Genomic DNA, 19489 nt, shown 5'->3' with positions numbered 1-19489 from the left:
GGAGGAAATTGAGATCATTTGGAAAACATTCTTTTTCTAGATTGTGCCTGTTCTGTGTTAAACCAAAGTGGCACAGCAGTGCTTTATGTGCAGGCTGAGCGCATGCATGCCATGACCCAACACATGTAGCAAATGCTCCTGGGCTGATTGCTGAGCTTAATCCTTTCTTCACGTATTTCATATTGATAGAATAACGTGAAATGTAGGAAACTGCCCATCCACAGTGAAGTGATGGGGCTTTGCTGGAAAAACCCAGATGATACAGATAACACTACATATACTGATGTGCTCAGCATAGAGATACCTCCTGCTGTCGTGTAGCATCAGCCTGGGTTCAGCAAGGCTTTGCCACCCCACCTCTGTGTGTGCCAGCCCATATTTGGCAGCAGCAGTCCTGAGCTTATTCACTTGCAGTGCTTGAGCTGATTCTCTGCAGAGCATCTCGTGTGTCCTCTGCTGTGTCCTGGGCAGGTGGCATATAGACCCATAGGTCAGTGCTGCAGAGCCTGGAAAATCCCGTTTTGTAACAGCTACAGTTACTTTGTTCATACAGCATGGCAACATTGCCTCCTTGCTTTGTCTCGTGATGCCTTTGAGGAGACGGCTCATGTTGGTGATATTTTGGCCCCACTGTTCCTTATGGGAACCAGTCATCCTTGGCTCCTTCATACTAACAGCTCCTCTGGGGTTAATTCCTTCAGGCAGTGGGCAGTGGGCTGATGACAGCTCTGTCTGCAGATTCCTGTTCTGCCGGTGGCGTGTGTGCTAATGGGGAGGCATGTAAAGTGCTTCTATAAACTATGGCCTTGCTATTTTATAGCAGAGACTTGTACTGGAGGATTTTATGTCCCTTTTGAAACTGGAAATCAGCAATAACAGCCACTGTGTCCAGGGCAACAGGTCATTGACCACTCGTTTTGTCAGACTGAGCAGTGTGTGGCCACCATGTGATGGGGATATTCGTCTGCCTTTAAGAAAAATGCATCCATAATGCTAAGCAATACAATTTGTCACATCTGTATTCCATTAGAGAGGGTTTTTCTTTAGTTGCTGCTTTTTAGAAGAATCACAGATGAAAGTGCTGTGTTACCTGTAACTGAATGCCGATAGATGTACCTCATTTGGAGCCAGTCTTTCTGCACTTGCTTATTTGGTCCAAGGAACTGTGTTCAGCTGCAGCTCCCATGGCTCTTAATGGAAGATATTGCCTAAGTAAAGGCTCAAGGTGTGCCCCTGTTAATGTTTGCATTAAAATTCACAATCAAGGCTGAAACTCTTTTATACCCAGTCCTTGCCACCAAGAATACCTTACTGCTGCAGGAAAAATAGCTACAAAAAATCAGCTGCTGTTCACTGACCCTTGCCATGCCAAGGAACAGCAGGGTAAGTGAAGGAGCCAGTTTTAGGTTCAACTTTGAATGTCATGGCTTTTGTTGGTTTGTATTCCCATAGAAACAGTCCTTCAGTGAAGCTTTTGTCTGTGCATTTTGACTGGCGAGTGCTAAAGGTGCTACGTGAAGTGTTTCCCTTCAGTTTAAAGTAGTTTCTAAAAATCATTCAGTGTTTGTAGAAGAGGAGCAAAGTGTCCCACAGTGATGATGTCAGCCCCCAAAGGAATGAACAGTTTTGGGCTTCTGTGTCATGTGTTACCTTAGATCAAGGAGGGGTTAATGGGATGTGCTTCGGATAGGCCTAAAGAAATCGACAAATTATGGTGTTGAGAGGAATAGCTAAGAAGATTCCTAGAAAGTGCTTCAGCCCTTGGAAATGGTTTTGTAATGCAGTGCTTCCCTGCTTAGGACCCAGAAATGGATATAAAGTATGTCAGCACTGGAACATGTGTTTGCTTTTGTTAGCACAACAGTGGAAGTTTCTTCAGACTCGGGCAGAGCACGAAGTGCCACTGCCTGCCAGGTGGGTGCCAGCCGTGGGGTGGAAGCAGCTCCTGTGGAACAGGGCTTCCCGTGCCCAGGCTGAAACACCAGGGCATTGCTGGGCAGCATGCAGGCATCCTGCAAGCATCCCTTCTGTCAGGGTCAGCAAAAATGGGGAAATGGGGATTCACCGGGGATAAATGCTGAGGCTGTGGGAGGAGCATAGGAATCCTAAAATGACTGTTTTCATGGACTTCTGACAACAGTAATGAAATCTGCCCTCCCCCCACTTTACATGGAGAAGTACACGGTTCTTCCCTCCACCGATTTTGATCCTGTGTGTAGCATACTGCAGGCTCCGAGCCACACGGATGTGTTGCATTTGCATTTCTGAGTAAAATTCTCAGGAGCGTGTGGTCCCTCGGGACAGGTATTATTAGCTCCCTTGTTTCATTGGGTGCCTCGGTGAATCAGAGTGTGTTTACAGTGAGTTTCTCTAACAGAAGTCTCTGCGTATTTCTTAATAATATATTCTCCTGTGGTTTTTATTTCCAAAGTGCCGTGGTAAGGAAATGTTCCCAAAGGCTTCAGTTTGCTTTTGTGCTCCAGCATTTTACCCCGTGTTTTTGAAGGAAGCATATAGACTTTCCGGTGAGATACTTAATGGAATGTGAGATGCTGTGCCAGGCTTAAGCTAGTATTTGTGGTCCACTTGTAATAGGATCACCTTGTTTTATTCGGAGTTTTTAGGGAATACAAAGAGATGTCAGGTCAGGAAGACTGACGGTACTGAATTATTAGTCTCATGTGGAAAGGGGAAACACATTGTCAGAGTCCAATTAGGACTGTGCAACCTGAATTAGAAGAGAAATTAAATTCATAAATCATCCACAAAATCCTTAGCTAGTGCAAGGGAAGGCTGGCACTGGAGAAAATAACTGTAAGGAAGGTATTTGTAATAAAAGGTAATGTTTCAGACCTGGAATAGCATGGAAATGGATATCCAAATTCAAGAAAATGTTAGAATTAACGAAAGCAATGTCAGGATGGAGGCAGAATGGCAAATTGTTTGGACTGTCCAGCACGGCAGCCGAGCACACAGACCTGTGTATGCAGAACAAAGACAGGCGAGGGTTGGGGGGTGGTGCTCAAGTGCGTGCGTGTGATTTGTAAAGAACAATGCTCGGGCAGTTGCATTTCAATATAGAGAAATGTGAGCAGTAGGAAAAGAGTTACTAAACAAAAAAGCCAACAGTGTTTAGCTGGCCATGCGTGGATCAGCTTTTTTCCATGTGTGCATTCTACGAGTTCTGAACCTACTGACTTCAGACAAAGCACTCGGGGTGGCTGGTGCTGAGGTGTGTTTGAAATAGCTGGCTTAGCTTTCAGAGGCACCAAACCTCCAGGTGTATTTTCATACACACTTGAAGTGATTTTTGTTTTTGGTTTTGGTTTGGCTTTTTGTTCAATGCACTGTAAAGGACAGCTTCCTAACTGCATTTGTTGGAGTGCCAGCTCAAAGTGTGCTAATGCTGGGACTGACTAAGGTAGGGCAAGTTATCAGATGCTAGAACCTGGGGCAAGGGGAGGTTGAACCATGGAAGCACACGGCAACATAAGAGATGTGAAGGAGGCAGGAACACAGGCAGACTTCTCCTTTCACAAAGGATGTGGCACCTTTCGTTTGTCCCTACCTCAGTTTCAAGGGATTCTTCAGATAAAGAAGGGACATGTGAGCCTGTCTTGCCTGACAATTTCTTTTTATTGAGTACCATGATAACTTGGAGTTGAGCTGTTACACGCATTTTATGTGGTGGGTGAAGTATCAGGGGAAAGGGAAGAAGTGATGCTGTATTTCCTGGAAAGTAGGATCTAAACATATAAATGTCATTGGGTAAGAGTTACCTGAAGCAATTGGGAGGGGAATTAACACTTGGTTTTATGGGAAGCATTGGTTACCACTATCGGTTCTAATGAAGTGTATTAACTAAATCGTGTTCTGAGTATTCATTCAGCCTGTTTATGGCACACTCTTGAGTACATTTACTGTTTGTCAGAAGTGCAAACTAGTGAACATATGAGGCTTTAAGACAGGCCATCTGTTAGTCGTAGACCCTTGGATAATTGTCAAACAGTTCTAAAAATAAGCACATATGAACTGCAAGGGAGTGCAAAGGTGATTTGTCTTTAGTCTGATGGCAGAGTAATGACCAAAAATTGAAAATAAAAATAAATCACTTTTTCCTGTAAAGCAAGCTTGCTCTCCTTCTCTCTCCTTTCTCTCCTTTTTGTATTCCTCTCCTTAGTGTGCTATTTTTCATCTTTTTTTTACTTAGCTTTTTTCCTCTTGCTCTTCTGGGTCAAGGCATCCCCTGAATTCCTCTCCAGTTTAGGATTTAGAGCAGCACCAATTTAAGGCTCACCGCTTTCCATAGAGAGTGTAATCCTCATTGGCTAAAGCAAGGCTTGTCCTGTGTCCTCTGCCTGAAGTAATCTCTTTATAAAGTCAAGACATAAAGATTTTGATGGTTATGGATTGCTCTTAGAGTGAGTGCCTGTGCATGTACATCTGTGAAGAATAATGGCTGAGAGCTTTTTGGACCATTCTGAATTCGAATGATGCAAAGCATCTTTTAAAAAAAGAATGTTGCAGATGGTATTTCGTAAATATTTAGACACTCTAACTTCTGCTCATAGCACTTGGGAGGTTTTTTGTCTCATTTTTACATTTATGTTCAAATGTGAGACTTGAACTTTGTCCCCAAGCCAATGTCTGAATTTGGGGTTTAGTTTTTGTCTTGAAGATGTGTGTGTTGATGTTATATGGTGGGATCGCTTCTTGAGTGCCTCAGCCCTGCTGGGCAGATGGACTGCTGGGGCTTTTGCCCCAAGCCAGAGGACTCCTCACCCTGGAGAAAATGCAGTGAATAGGAATGGCCAACCACTGTGTTCACATGGCACTCTTGAAGTCGATGCTTCCAGTCCAGGTGGTTTGCGGTGCCAGAGCAACTTGCACAGGCATGGGGCAGCCATGCACAGTGTCTCCCTCACGGAGCAGCTGCTCCCTGGTGCCCAACACACTCAGACAGTCATGGGTCGCAACATGTCCCGATTACCAGTTCAGTTTCACATTGGCTGTTTGTCACATAGATATCCTGTCTCTGTAATTCCTGTTGAAATAATTTGGAGAATGATTTCTGTACATTTTAATGTTATTTGGAATGAGAGAGTTTTACAACCTTTAACTGAAGCCTCAGCCTCTACTTAAAACTTTAGAAGGCTTATGAATTTCATTCGAGGGTAGTGGGCATCAACAGCCCTGTTGTGTGGTTTCTTTATTCCTGTGTAACGTGGTCTTTTAGGTGCATAGGTGGTACAGCTCTGAAATGGCTGGTGTGAAACACCTAAATGTGTAACACATACACAGTGGCACTATAGACTGGATGTATTATGGCCTCAGACCATTATCACCCCTCCCCCTCCCCCCTCACAGTTGCATTTTATTTTTTTCACCTGCTCCTATGAAGTACACCTGTGAATTGTTGGCAGGGAATTTTGCTGCAGTGTGGGAGACTCCCAGCTTGACTGCATGGCTTGGAACTTGGCTCCGTCATGTGCTGCTTTTCTCTCTGTGTGTTTTCTCTCAATCTTTATGTAGCTTGTAAGAGTTCCTTTAACTGCTGTAAGTGATCATCTTTCAAGGCCAATGCTTTTCTTCTTGACATAGCGCTCTGAAAATGGAGAATGTCATGCCAGTGTTTTCGTAATAATGCACATAGAAAAAGAACTGTTCGTTGTAGGTGTCCTGCACAAGTGGCTTGATCCATATCCAAAGGGCAGGCAGGGGGTGTCCCCAGGGAAGATGTGCAGAGCGATCAGTGCATACAGGGACAGTAACCAACCGTTCTTTGAAATCTTTTTATTTCCTGCAAAACCTGTCGCCCAGTTCCTTGGTCACAGATACTTCCGCAAATGGTTCATCTGGGGATTGTGCAGCAAGTAGAAAATTCCACTTAAACACTGAGACAGCCCTGGGGCTCAGGGTGGTTGCATTTTTCCTCCTGATCCAGCTATCAGAATTGCGATCCATTTTGTGTGATTATTAAGAAAAAAAAAATAATAATAATAATAATTCCAACTTTGCCCTATAAATAAGCTGTGACTTACTTGATCTTGACAGGTGACTTAGTGCTGCTATAGAATTTTCCAGCTGCAGCCATGTCTCAGAATGATGTATTCTGTGGGGTATCAGCTGCGAGCCATGCGTAAACCTGGGGACCTAACAGGAGCCGAAAAGAGCCATTTTTAATGCTCAGCTTCCAAATTATGTCCTGCCTCCTGCCAGCCCCAAATGTGTACTCACATGGATGTGCAAATACGTGCGTAAGCATGCCTGGAGAGCCCTCATTTTTGCAGCTGCTGTATTTTCCTTTGGAAATCACCGTTAAGTTGTATGTTTATTAATTTTCAATATAAACTCTGGAATCGACAAGTCACATGAGAGCTGCTTCCTGCTCGCCCTCCTGTCGAGAAGGGGTGGGATGTTTGCTGATGAGTCAACGGAAGGTTACGTGGGTGGAAGCATTCCCGTGGCATTGCACATTTCAAGATGCTTGGTCCCTCCTGGACTTCATGGTTTCATCCTGGCATAGCTGACAGTAGCAGAGGGGTGAGCTATTTCTGCTAAGGCCTGTCACTGCCAGGAGTAAACTTTTATAACTGGCCTGAAATCAAGGTCAGCAGGGGGCAATTTGTTAGTAGGCATGCATAGAGATGCCCAGTGTTAAAGTTCTTTTGTAAGCACGCAATGCATGGGTTAAACATGCAAAGAACACATGGGAATAGAGACATAAATGTTGATCTTGGATGCTTTTTGACTTCTGCAAAGTGTGGTTCAAGTAAGCTCCATACACAAAGGGCAGAGTGAGTAAAGCAAGATGTGATGTGATGGCGACTTGCAGTAGGAAACAGAGGTTAACAGACTTTTTTGGGAGGCATGTTTGTGTGGTCTGAAACACACTGCCCTACGTGAGAAACCTGTGCTGGCTGCAGAGGATATGGGCAGGCTTTTGGGAATCTTCTGAACACTTCAGTGGTGGTGAGGCAGTTGCCCACGCAGGGACATGGTCTCTCATAAGCCCTAGGGTGTGCAGGACTGGTGGGTTTTTACGTGAGCATGGGTTGTGCAGGATCTGCTCCCAGACAGACACAGGGAGGATTCCGCATGCTCAGACTCTTTTCTTCTTAGACATCACAGATACATTTGTGAAAATGTTGTAAGATGTGGCTCTATTTATTAACTGCTTGGCCCTGGGACTAGTCGGTGTATTGATTGCCAATAATGCTTGCAAAGGGAATAAATGGTCCATTCCCAAGGCAGTAAAACAAAATCACAGTCTGCATATGGAATGTGTGTGTTTTATTTGTGTTACGCAGATGGCTCTATAGCATGGCTCCTGTCTGACTCAGCTCTGAATAGCTGCAGGATTTGAGTATAATCTGATGTTACTGTGTGTAAATTCGGTTCACAAAAACAGTGTATTGGTTGCATTAAGAGTGTTCAGAATGTATTATTAACCTATGTTTGGGGAGGGAGGGCTCACAATGAAAGCTTCATTATCAGATTAAGAGCCACATACCATTCCTTTATTGACCTGCCTGGTATAATCAATGCAGCAGCCACGCAAGTTTGAAATCATGCTCCCTGACTGTAGACTGTGCGTCATGCATCTAGTGCTGATCGTGCATTATCTTTTAAATGACACTACCTAAATAAGTATGGATTTGTCCACTGCGCGTAGCCTGCTTTCGATTGGAAAATGGTCAACGTTTCACTCTTTTTATTGATATTTGGGAAGAACTAAAAATAGAATTGTAATGAAGTGCACTAGAAATGCCCATTGTTAAAGTGCTCCCTGTGCCTCGTGTGGTGTTTTTAATAGTTGTAAATGTTTCTCCAGTTACGTTTAGTGGACGAGCTTCTTGTTGGTGCTGTGACGATGTCTGTAGGGTTCCATTCATCCCCGTCTATAAGTTGTTAGTTGATCTCAGGATAACACCTATCACTGCAAAGGTCGTTCCTCTTTAAAGCTAGGAAAATCTGCATGTATAACAGAGTAAAAAGCCATTGGATTTTATGTTTGGTAACGATAAATTGTCTAGAAGGAAAGCCCTTTCAGCTATCACTTCAGTTGATATTATTCAGATATTGTGCTTTATCCCTTAATAGGTTTTCCAGGCCTTTGGACAGTACTTCTCCTTTTTGATTCTGAAATACTAGCATCACTAGCTGGGGCTGTGTTCACAGGGCTGATGTTATGCTAAACAAGATGCAGTTATTTTACTCTTGTCGTCAGTTGATTGTCGTTTAATTTCACAAGGGATCCTTCTGAGTGTGCTCCAGCTATAATTCCTCTGCCTTCTCTCTAACCTTTTGTCACATTAAAGCCTGACCGCTATTGTGCAGTTTCCTCTCAGCCCGTCTGTACAATATCGCAGGTAACTTTTGTCATGATGTCGAAAGTCAGCAACACTTCTGACACCTGGTGGTCAGCTTTTGGGAGTGCACAGGCCAGAAATGCTGACTGCAAACCGGGTCACGGCTGCATGCCGCCCACCAGCCCCTTCCACAGACCCTTTTCATTAGGGAGATGTCATTTCTGGATAGAGTAGAGGAGCATTTTTTCTTTCCTGACTGAGATGTAACTGTGGATAATTTAGAAGAGCCAGATGATTTATTAAAAGTTAAAATATCTTACTTTATTTTAAAGCACTGCTACTGTAAATAAATAATTGGATTCAAAATTCATTTCATGTTTAAAAACATATTCTTCAAGCTGACGGACTTTCCCAGCTCTGTTATTAGGCAGATGGAAACCAGTGAAGTTGCATAAGTTTGAAATAATGCACATGAATTTTTATATTTGTGGATGCCTGGGGACCTGGTCCAATGAAAGCTCACCATGAAGCTCCTCTCCAGTTGCTCCAGCAGTTGAATAATCATACAAATAAAGCTGTGCTTATCTGAAGGACTGGGGTTTTGGTCAGCATGCAAAATGTTAGTGAGTTGGTACCGCTCTGCAAATGCGCTTTCAAGATTGGCTTTGCTATTTATTGGCTCCAGCACAAAGTGGCAAGACAGGTCAGCATGCTCTGATGAGAGATGCTGTGGTGACACAAGGCTATTAGAGATCTACCCGGAAAGGAACAAAAAAGACTGTTGCAAGAAATGTGTAGGACAAGGTCTGTTCTTAAAGAGATTTACCTTCTGCGTTACTCATCCAGTCTTCTTTCTGCTGGGGATTAATATCCCTGTTGCCTGAATTGGTGGTTCAGCTGCTCTTGCTGAAGTATTTCTTGGACTGAGGAGTGTGTGTCACAATCTGGTGTCTCTCTCTGCCAGCGCTTGCACCCGTTACTAGTGATAATAAAAGAGTACAATATGGCTCAGGTTCCCACAGTGATTCACTTTTTTTTAATTGTTATACTTAAGGGAATCCCTAAAGGCATATTTTGCCCACAAAGTGTTACCACTTTCTTTGTATGTATTGAAGGGGGGGGAAAAAAGAAAGAAGCTCTCGTGGCTGTACTTGGCTTGTAGAATTTTTTTGTCTAAGTTCATGCCAGTATTAACAGATCTATCAGAACAAAGCAAATGTGTCATATTGGCAGCTGTTACTTATGAGTACTTTTTCTTTACTGTATTTTGTTTTGTTATAATTGAGAAGCTTTTATGTTGAGCTCTGCATAAATGGTACTGAGTAGGAGGGTATGGGCATGCTTTCTATTATTCTGCCCCTCATGCATGTCTCCTTTTTTCGTCTTTCCAGAACCACACATTGAGCCAGCACGCACAGTGAGCCACTGGCACTACAGGACACCTCTCTGCAGAAGACTTGACGGTGGCACAGTGGGGAGGACCATTTGAACATTACATCCAATCAAAGTGTCATTTGCAACCCAGATGTAAAACTCTAATGATTTGGCCATGAGGCGCTGCTATTATAAGCAGCTGGAAATGAATATTAATGGAAGAGATTAAAAGTATTCCATGCTCAGTATTTTTTATTGTCCTGCTTCAGCTAGTGTACTTTAGAGCTTCTGCTTCTGACTGAATTTATAGTGTTAGCTAAATCTGCTTTGATGCTGTTGCCCTTTGTTGCTTCTTGTATTATATTGATAGTTAAAAATTAGATGTGTTTTTTTAAGCTGCTTTTTAATTGCGAATTTAGGTAACTGTGCGTTGTGATGTGATTGCTTGGCTATTGTCTGAATATTTCTTTTTCTTTTTTTAATTAAAGACTAATGCTTTGATTGGATTTGCCAGTTCACCGGACAGTGATTAAAACTATGTAATGAATATAATCGGTTTCAGTGCAACTGGATGGTCTGCTTTATAAATGTGACTTATCTGATTGCAATAACTAGTACAGTTCAATAAAGGGAATACATGAGCTTAGTATTGGAGTTGGTCTGTCTGTCGGTCCGTGCCACGTATCACCACTGCTGGCTCACGTGTAAACTGTACAAACCAGTGGCTCACCCAGCGACAGAGTTCTGTGCTCCATGAGGAAGGAAGGCTGTGAGGAAAGCAGAAGCCCTGCTCTTGTGCCTGGTGTTACATTCTCTCCAGGATGCGCTTTGCAGACTGTGTTGAGGTAAGAATATTTCTTACAGATCTGGGCACCAAGATGAGTTTCTACCTTATGAGTACTCTTAAGAGTTAGCAAGAATGGAGGGAAGTTGGTCTATAGGTGCCTTGAATCTATCTTTGTGTTTCTTTGTTTTAATACAAAAATTAGCTTTCCAGACTGTATACAGATGTGCAAATACTGGATCAGGTCTCTGGGATCTTGATTGGAGACTGTGTATTTCAATCACGTGGACTTCTAGACCTCCAGGTACTGTATCCCTCTGTAACTGCCATAGTCTGACACTTTAAATTGCTGTTATACAGTCTAATACAGCTCATTAGCAGGCTTTTTTTTCTTCTTTTTAAATATGCCATATGGTAATGAGGTAAGTTAGATCTCCAGTCAGAGAAATGAGCATTTAAACACCGTGAACACCTTTGAAAAGTTAGTGAGACATAGTCATAGCATCTCCTACCTGAATGAACCGTAATTGTTGTGGAAGACATTCAGCAGTTGTGACAGCTGAAATGAATGTGGTTACCCATTCCCATGATGTACAAGGCTTTGCAGGACTGCAGCGTAGCAACATGTGCACTTAGATCAGCACAGATCTGAAACGCTCTGCAGCAAGCACTACTGGTTGTTGTCATTGTATTGTGGCTGTGCCTGGAGCATGTTTGTGATATTTTGTACAAAATGTTTTCAAGGAAGCGTTATGCCCACATAACTTCCTGCAGTAAGTGTTAACAAGTGCAAGGGCACAGCTTGTTGACACTGCACATTTCTGCTGTTGTTGGTAGCTGTGTTGCACACACACAGTTCCAGCAGGACAGTGGAACGTTGTGCACAGACAGGAGGGCTACCAGGCATGACCAAGACAAGGTTATCCCCTCTGGTAGAAAACAAACACCAGAGCAGGCGCAAATTCTGGCTTGAGGAAAGTTTCCACTTTCTTAGAAGAATGATGCAATGTCCCATTTGGGGCGAAGGGCAGGTTCATTTCCTAATCTGCCAGTTATTCTGCTAAAATAGCATCGCGTGGACATTCAGAAAGAGTTCAGACTTGACATTTTGTTTATGTGATGCAGAAATTTGAGCCCTACTATAACTGGAAATGACGTTTCTTAATTTCAAGGAGGACAGTTTGGTTTTCATCTGGGTAATCCTTAGCTGCTGATGTTGTTCATGCAACAAAATCATTTTACTGAAACGATCCATTTCTAAAAAAGTCGGCTTTCTACTTGATTATTTCTCCATAGGACACTGTAGGAATGCTTATTAACAAATTAGATAATGAAATCACCAGTTTGCTAATCTCATTCACAATGTATGCTTGCTTTTAACTCAAAGGCAACTTTTTAAGATGTGGAATTGGAGCGTCTTGCAGTACAGTCTCATAGTCATGCCCTGCTAAGAAAAAACTATCTGGGAATATACATCAGCTGCTCTGGTAACAGTTTGTGTGCCATCTTTCCCTCTGTGGTAAAAGCAAGGCAGCATTTCTGGGCAGAGGTTCTCACAACAGGGATACCGAAAAAGGAGGCTCTTTGCCTGATGCTGGGTTTGGAATGGTACTTGATTGCTTCTGGGCAGTGCTTCAGAAGTGAAAAGTTAGATGTGGGTTTGCATGTTCAGGAAAGGATTCTGTGCTGGGAATCCCAAGGGTGAAGTGATGTTTTCATGCAACTCTGAAAGCTGCTTTACCAATGTTGTGCTGGAGCTCGTGTCTTTGTCTCAGCATCTCCCTGCTGACTACCGATAACTAGGTGTACGTTCACTGCGCTGAGATGGAGATGCCCTCATGTGAGGATCCTACTCTGAGCTGTGTAATTTTCTCCACCTGACTGGGAAGGTGGGCATAGGGCCAGTGTGCTGGGGCCTAAGCTCAGCCTGGTGGTGCTAAGCAGGTGTGTGTCTATGCTGCATGTTGCATCTGCTTGGAATCCTCCCCAGTTCAGGAGTGAGGAAGAAGGGCAGCAGTAGAGAGGAGGAATAGTTTGGTTTCTACCCTAGCATTAAAAAGTTCAGGCCTGAGGGGCTGTGGCCCTGCTTCGTATTCTCTGTGATGTAAGAGCTTTGTTGGTGGGCAACATGAGTGAGATCAGAGAGAGGAGCGGAACTGCACCCATGAAGCTGGAAAAAACTGAGCTGTAGACCTCTTTTGCAAAGGCTCTGTATCAGTATATCTGTATCTTACAGTACTTGGGTGCTGTTTGAATGGACAAATGCTGCTTTCTGGATTTTTTAAGACATTATTTACCAAGTCTGGGGATGCTTAGCATGCATCTCCTGAGACTGAGTTGTGGGATTTTGGATATAACCAGGCCCACATAAAAAGTCATTATCATAACTGTAGCACACTCTGTGGTGAGGGATTCTGCTGTCATGACACTTGCTTTCTAATGGGCTAAAGAAGATTTAGTTGTGGGTGTGGGGATGAATGCTGCTGCAAGGAAGCAGAAGGAGAGCTGTCTGTTCTGCTGCTTCACCAGAGAGCCGCATCTGTGATGCACTGGGCATCTGCAGCTCCCAGAGGTGCACGTTCTCAGCCTGTGCCTGAGTGCAGCACTGCTGTCTGCCCCTTCTTTTTGTGAGGGCTGAGCTTCCCTAGGTGGAGATGCACCCAGCCGGGCTGCAGCTGACAGCTCTGTAGTGCAATGTGGGGCCTTTGTCTGGTGGTCTTGTGCGGCTGCTTTTTCTGTGCCATTGTGTCCCACTTGGGAGTGGGGGTAGCGCAGCCTTGCACTGGTACAAAACACAGCTTTGCTGGCATAGCTGCAGTCACACCAGGGAGTGCTTTGCCAGCATAGTATATAGTTCCTGTATCAGTTAAAAGCTCCTAGGGAAAACAGATCCTAACTGTGCAGGTGGAGAAAGATAATATCACAGCTTCTAGTACATTTAAGGTTTTTCCCCTTTTTTCTTAGCAGCCAAGAAGTGCTACAAAAGGCATTTGGAAAACAGTCAGATATATTGGATCCAAATGCACCTGTATTTCAACAGCTACAACACATGGAAAATGTGATGGAGAGACTCAGTAATCCACAACTTCTTCCTCCCTATCCGTGTAACTCACAGCTTCTGTGCTGGAGATCGGCTTTTGTGCAGCAGTGTAGCAGACGCAGGCTGGGACCAGCTGTTCGAGGCCCAGGTGGTGCAAATGACTCACAGGTATGTGTAAACCAGAACTGCTGAAATTCTTTGCTGCAGAGTTTAGGCAAAAGGCAATTTAGGACTTCAGGCAAAGAGTCACTTTATGATCTGACTGGCGTTAAGTCCAGTACGATGTTGGTAGCAATGAAAACAAGTTTTGAATGCATAAAGAAAAATTGTACAGTTTATTTCAGACCTTACAAGCTGAGGTAAATCCTAAAATATAAATCCGTATTAGAAATGGATTCATAGCAGGCTTCTATTTGTAGCAGTCCAGTATATTAGCTGTTATACATTGAATGATCTTTCCATTTAGCTTTGCTACATACGTATCCTAGAAGCTCTGATCTCAATACCTATGTAGTCACTGTTACGTATTTGTATTTTGTTTTCAAGGCATCTGTAGTTACTTCTCTGTTCACCAATCAAACATAAAAGCAGAATAAGATTTTTCTTACACCGTGGATCTGTTCATAGTTGATCACCTTTGCCACAGAGGTCACAGCCTTTTGTCAGGTGCTGTAGAGTTTTGGAAAAAGCAAATGCTTTAGTCCATTGCTTCTAGAAGAAGGGGAAATAGAAGAAGTTTGGGAAACATCTGATGGAGGGAGTGATGCATCATTTCGTGTTGGAGCACCTTTGAGAGGACAGGCAAAGGTCAGCCCACTGAGCTCAGAGGAAATGTGAAAGGAAAATGACTTGGGTAGGAAATAACCCATCCTGAGTCCTCCATGTCCCCAGCCCTGGGGTGGTGGATGAGAAAGCTGGTTGGTGGGAAAGCAACAGAAAACCTGAGCCATGATTGAGGCAAAGGGCTGCCCTTTCAACAACCTTCCTGCTCACCACAGGTGTTAATGGAAATCCACCCCCTAGGAGCTGTTTCCACTGAAGTGAATCTGTGTGTCCCAGTGTCCCAAATGTGCATCTCACTCTGCCCAACTAAGAGCAGACCAGTTTCTGGTGCATGCATTCATCGGGCTTTTAGTATGTGTAAGTCACTCTCTCTGGCACAGGCAGCGAAGGTTCTTTCCCTGCTTTAAGTAGTGTTCGCATTTGGCCCACATCCTAAAGTAGAGTTTGTGCAATTCCTTCTCTACCACCACAGAACAACTCACCAGCTGTAGCGGTGTTTGAGATGTGGAGGTCTTGTCTACAGCTTTCTGATAGTACTTAGCTAGAGCAAGAGAAACACTTTGTAAGTGCCATCATGGAAGTACATGTGAGAACAGCACATGCATGTGATCCTAGAAAGCTACATGGAAGGAGCTACAGCAGCTACTGGGCTTCAGCTGGCTTTCCTTCCTGGCTGCACAGCAGTCTTGAGGCATTAGACATCATCCATCCACAGGAAGGCAGCTCCAGTGCTCACAGAATCACATGCTAAATATACAGCCTTACTCTTCAGATCAAACCAAGCCTTTTCCCCCCGTTCTCCTCTTTCTTCTTTACCCAGCAAGTACAAGGGATTTTTGTCTTGGGGAGCCACTTTTGTGAAACTCCCTAACACTCTGTGAGTGCAATTTCCTTCTCATCTGATGGAAGTTTTACATTTGCAGCTTGCTTTTCCTCCGGCTGCAGCACAGTTCATGTGCGTGGTCTCAGCAAGTCTGAAGCTGGGGTGGTTGAGCAGCTCCTGCACTGCTCCAATCCAGGAGGATGTAGGGCAGGAGAACATCAGAGCTGATGGCAGCACTACTTTTTCCTCATCACTTTGTCTCTTTTCTTCCCACTTTTGCCTTTTAAGAAGCTGTTTGTTTTTTACTTTTACTTGTATCCACAAAATTGCTATAATTCTCATCTCTTTAAGACACCCTTCTGGTAAATGGCAGCCATTGCTCGTCTCTTATCTACTTATCTGTGAATAATTGGCATTTCTTGAAGCTTAGAAGTTGCGGTGCAAGGGTGAAGGAGGAAGACTGCTTGTCTGGATGAAGTATCCAAAGGAAAAACACTGAGCATTCTGAGAGAAGGATGAGGTAATGACTGCATCACCTCCAAGACTACTGACAGTCTTCACTGCCCTAATAACGAGCTATGATTTAACCGTGTTAAATCAGATTTCTAAGGAAAATCGCTCAAACACTTCCCCTCTGTTCTGTGAGTGCTGGGGCAGAGGAGGTCTCGTGCAGGGGTCCCAGTCCCTCCTTAGGGCACAGGCAGGACATAGCCGGCCTGCAGCCAGGATCTCCCGGTGAAGAGGCCGGCACGTCCGCAACGCCGCGTGGCTCCGGCAGCTTTGTCTGTCCCGGTTGCTCGCTGCCTCCCAAGGCGGTGACGTGCCGCCCCGCTGCTCTCCTGCTGTCCCCTCCTCCTGCTGTCCCCGGCCATCTGCGTCCCCGCGGCAGGCGGCCGCTGCGCCATGCAGCACCGATGACCTGGCCCGCGGCCCTGAGGAGAAGCCCCCAGGCTGCTTGGGGCCCTGCAAAGCACGAGGCAATGCTCGCTCGTGGCCAGGAGCTGCAACACGCTGAGAGACTGCTTGGGGCTCTCTGTATTGTTAAACAAAACTCTCGTTTTATTTTGTTTGGAGAGGAGGAGGGGTGGGTTGGATTTTGCTGTAGCGGTGAGCTGAGCTGACTCGCAGGGCAGGCTGCAAGTGAGGCCATCGCTCACCCCACAGACACTCCTACCTGGTTTGTTAGGATTTCTGTGCTGCATCTGTGAGGATTTTGCAAGCTGCCCTGTGAGAAATGCCCTTCATCTAGTTCAAAGGGCTGTGAGGGTGCCCAAGACCCTGGGTAAAGAACTGCCAGGAAAGTATTTTCACTCACTTTTGTTTTTCTGTATGTGAAGTGCAATGGTGTCAACTTGTTCCTGCAAAGGCGGGGTGGGAAGGAAATGCGGAGTTTATGCTGAGCTGTGGGAGAATGTAAGGACTTGGGTTTTGAGATTTCACTTCTCCTAATGTTCCTACATGAGAACTGGTGTTATGAGCTGTATTTGGTACAGATGATGTCCTCAGGAAGAACAGTCTGGGGAGCAAAAGCATTGCAGGAATCTTTTCCATGGGTGAGAAATTCTGCTGAAAGAGGTACCGTCTTTCAAATAAAAATCTTCAGCCCTGAAATCTTTTGGTAGCAACTCAAATCCTCCTTTGAACTCAAATATAAAATATGTTAATTTATTTATCTGAATCTTCAGTTTTATGTATCTGGAAGAATTACTGAGGCCCCAAGCATGATCCTTCTCTAGCAATAAATGAGTGAGCAAACGAGCCTCCAAACTGTGAGTGCCAAAGCTGTGTCTCTGAGGTGCTGGACTCTTCTGTAATTTAAAGGAGAGGGAGACAGAAAGAACTTTTTTTTTTCCCCAATTGAAGTCAGTGCAGTAAATAAATGCATCTTCTTCTTCCAGTTGCAATTTATAGGCACTGCTCCTCAAGAAATTGGCTTCTATGCATGAAAGCTGTAAGATATACATGCTATTTGCAAAAGGTATGGCTTCTACTGTACCTTTTCTGGTTTATTCATAACATATCTCAGTGCAACCCTGCCACAGAGAGGGAGGTTCTGGAAGTGAGTACAGTTAATGCTTTTGTAACGGTGCTAAAAAACAGTCAGGTTCTTCCATTAGCCTCATGTAGCCAAAACAACTTGGATTGCTAGTGTGGAACTACATCCCATAAAAGGGCCCAGAAACATTTTTCTTCATGAGGGCTCTCGTGGCTTAAAAGATGATCAAGTCTCACATAATCCCTTGTAAATACGTGATACTTTTAATTACAGTGTGTGTCCTTAATGCTAAACTATTCAAAGCTGGAAGATTGGAAAGCAGAATGAGGTCTGATGTCCAAGCAGTGGAAAAGAAGTGGACAAATGGAAAGAATAAGGTGGGCAACCCCTCCTAGAACCAGTGGAGGCAGTGAGTATGTAAGCTTGCTTAGTTATGCCTCTATCTCCCTAACTGGTCTGGTAATATCTATGACAATGCCGAGAGCAGCCGTGTTTAAATAAATTTCCCTATCTTTCATAGTGGTTTCAGCACTGAAGCTAAAAACATGCTTAAGTGCAAGAATAGGAGGGCCGAGTGCAAAGCAATGCCATGAGGCTCTCTGCTGAACAAAAGCTATATTCTGGCTGTTGTAGGTTTGCACGGGCTGATCCAGATAAGTCCTTTGCCACGTATGTTTTTCATCCATGACCTCACTAGGGATGGGTTTTGTTTTTTTAATTCCAAATCTTTCTTTATGCCTTTTCTACATTTCCTTCCTTCAAATCTTTCCCCTATCTGCTATCTGCTGAGATGTTATCTGCATGGCTGACCAGATCTATATTTTGCCAGGGTCTGCAAGGCAGCTGTGTGGTGTCAGAACATCTCTTACTTGGAAGAATATGAGGTCTGTGGGTTTGATTTAAGGAGGACTGTCCAACACTGGGCAGAAGAAGAACAGGAAGTTCTATTCACTGTATGTCCTAAGACTGAACAGGTTATAAAATGATTGCTTGATTAAAGGATGTAAAACAGAGAAAGCCAATGTACTTGGCACCCCACTTGGGTGGAAAGCAACATTTGCTGGTGGATGTGATACAGTTGTATTAGCAGATGGGAATGTCAATTTCCATTCTCTTACTGGAGGTTTTAGCACTATGATAGAGTGTCAAATGCAGATTAAATAGTCATCCCTGCCATCCAGTCATTGTTTTGCAGGGTAATTCCAGATGTTGATACATTACATCAAAGAACAGACCAACCTTCTTTGCTTTCTGGGAACTGTCAGAAAAGTGCCTCTTTCATAGTGCACTATAAATATGTGTACAACTGTTTGCCTTGACTTCAAGGAGTTAAATGCTCACACATATAAGGCACACTAGGATCAGAGCCTTAGATAATTTAATGATACTGGATGGCTTGACTGTGGATCATTAGGTCAATGATGCACCAAGCTTAGGGAAAGGGGAAAAAAACAAAAAAACTGAAATATTTTTGATGTGAGAAACCTGGGGGGAAGGGAGAGGAGAACTCAGGCAAAGATGTTGTTTTTTTTTTTTTCTTTTTTCTTTTTATTTTTAATGTTATTGGGAATGGAAAACAAAATGAGAGGAGAAAGTAGTGAAGAATCTGGAATACTGCCATAGCATACAAAACTCTGCTGGAACAAACAGAGAAATAGGTGCTGAAAACTATATATTCAGAGCAACGTGGACGTGTCAAGAGTACCAGAACTGCAATCTGGACCTGAAAAACTGACTCCTTTGCAGAGCTGTATGTCGATCCTTTTTTGAGACCTATTGGTGCATGGTATCCTCTCAGAGCTTCCCACTCAGCTCTGGGTTACTTTGCCCATAAGGGTGTTGAACAGATATTTTTTTTTTTATCCAAGAGAGACTCATTAATGTCTTTCAAACTGGATGCAAGTTTCTCCTTATTCTTCTGCATAGGTTTAGTAACGGGAGCCTCCTCTAGAGATGCCCTATGCAGATGTCTTCAGGCGATGTTGATGGCATGAAGCAGGAATTGTTTTTCACTGAAAGATTTATAGCCTTATAGCCTTTTCAAGCTTCGGCAGTGTATGTGGACTGAGAACAAGAAGCAAGGCTTTTCTGACTTCTGCACCATTCTCTAATACTGACTAGCCTGGAGAAATCATTTTGGTCTAACTTTTTGCTGTTCTGGGTCCTCAGCATGAGGAATGAAATGTCAGGGGTTTTTCAAAGGTACTGAATGTTTTTGACTGCTATTTGAATTGAAGCTGCAGGTTTTGAGTACTTATTAAAAAAAAAAAACTAAAAACCCCAAGCCCCTGGTTCTTAATTTAGGGCTCCCCAAATCAGAAGCCACTTTGAAAGACATGTAGAAGCACAGAACAGGCGATAGATTTCCATATCCTGC

General features: G+C 43.8%; 1 protein-coding gene across 8 annotated transcripts in view; it reads left to right on the top strand.

Moving 5' to 3' along the window:
• The window catches only part of ZNF423 (zinc finger protein 423), a 193673-nt gene extending 183341 nt beyond the window's left edge, over positions 1–10332 (top strand). For all 8 annotated transcript variants that reach the window (XM_072346064.1, XM_072346066.1, XM_072346068.1 and 5 more), the window contains one exon: positions 9704–10332. In XM_072346064.1, the coding sequence (XP_072202165.1) occupies positions 9704–9733 (30 nt within the window). In that variant the 3' untranslated portion in view covers positions 9734–10332. The remainder of the gene's footprint in view (positions 1–9703) is intronic.
• The last annotated feature ends 9157 nt before the right edge of the window (positions 10333–19489 follow it).

This window comes from Excalfactoria chinensis, chromosome 11 (assembly GCF_039878825.1).
Source record: "Excalfactoria chinensis isolate bCotChi1 chromosome 11, bCotChi1.hap2, whole genome shotgun sequence".
Lineage (NCBI taxonomy): Eukaryota > Metazoa > Chordata > Aves > Galliformes > Phasianidae > Excalfactoria > Excalfactoria chinensis.
Note: the sequence above shows the minus strand (reverse complement) of the source record. Positions and strands in the feature narration are given on the sequence as shown.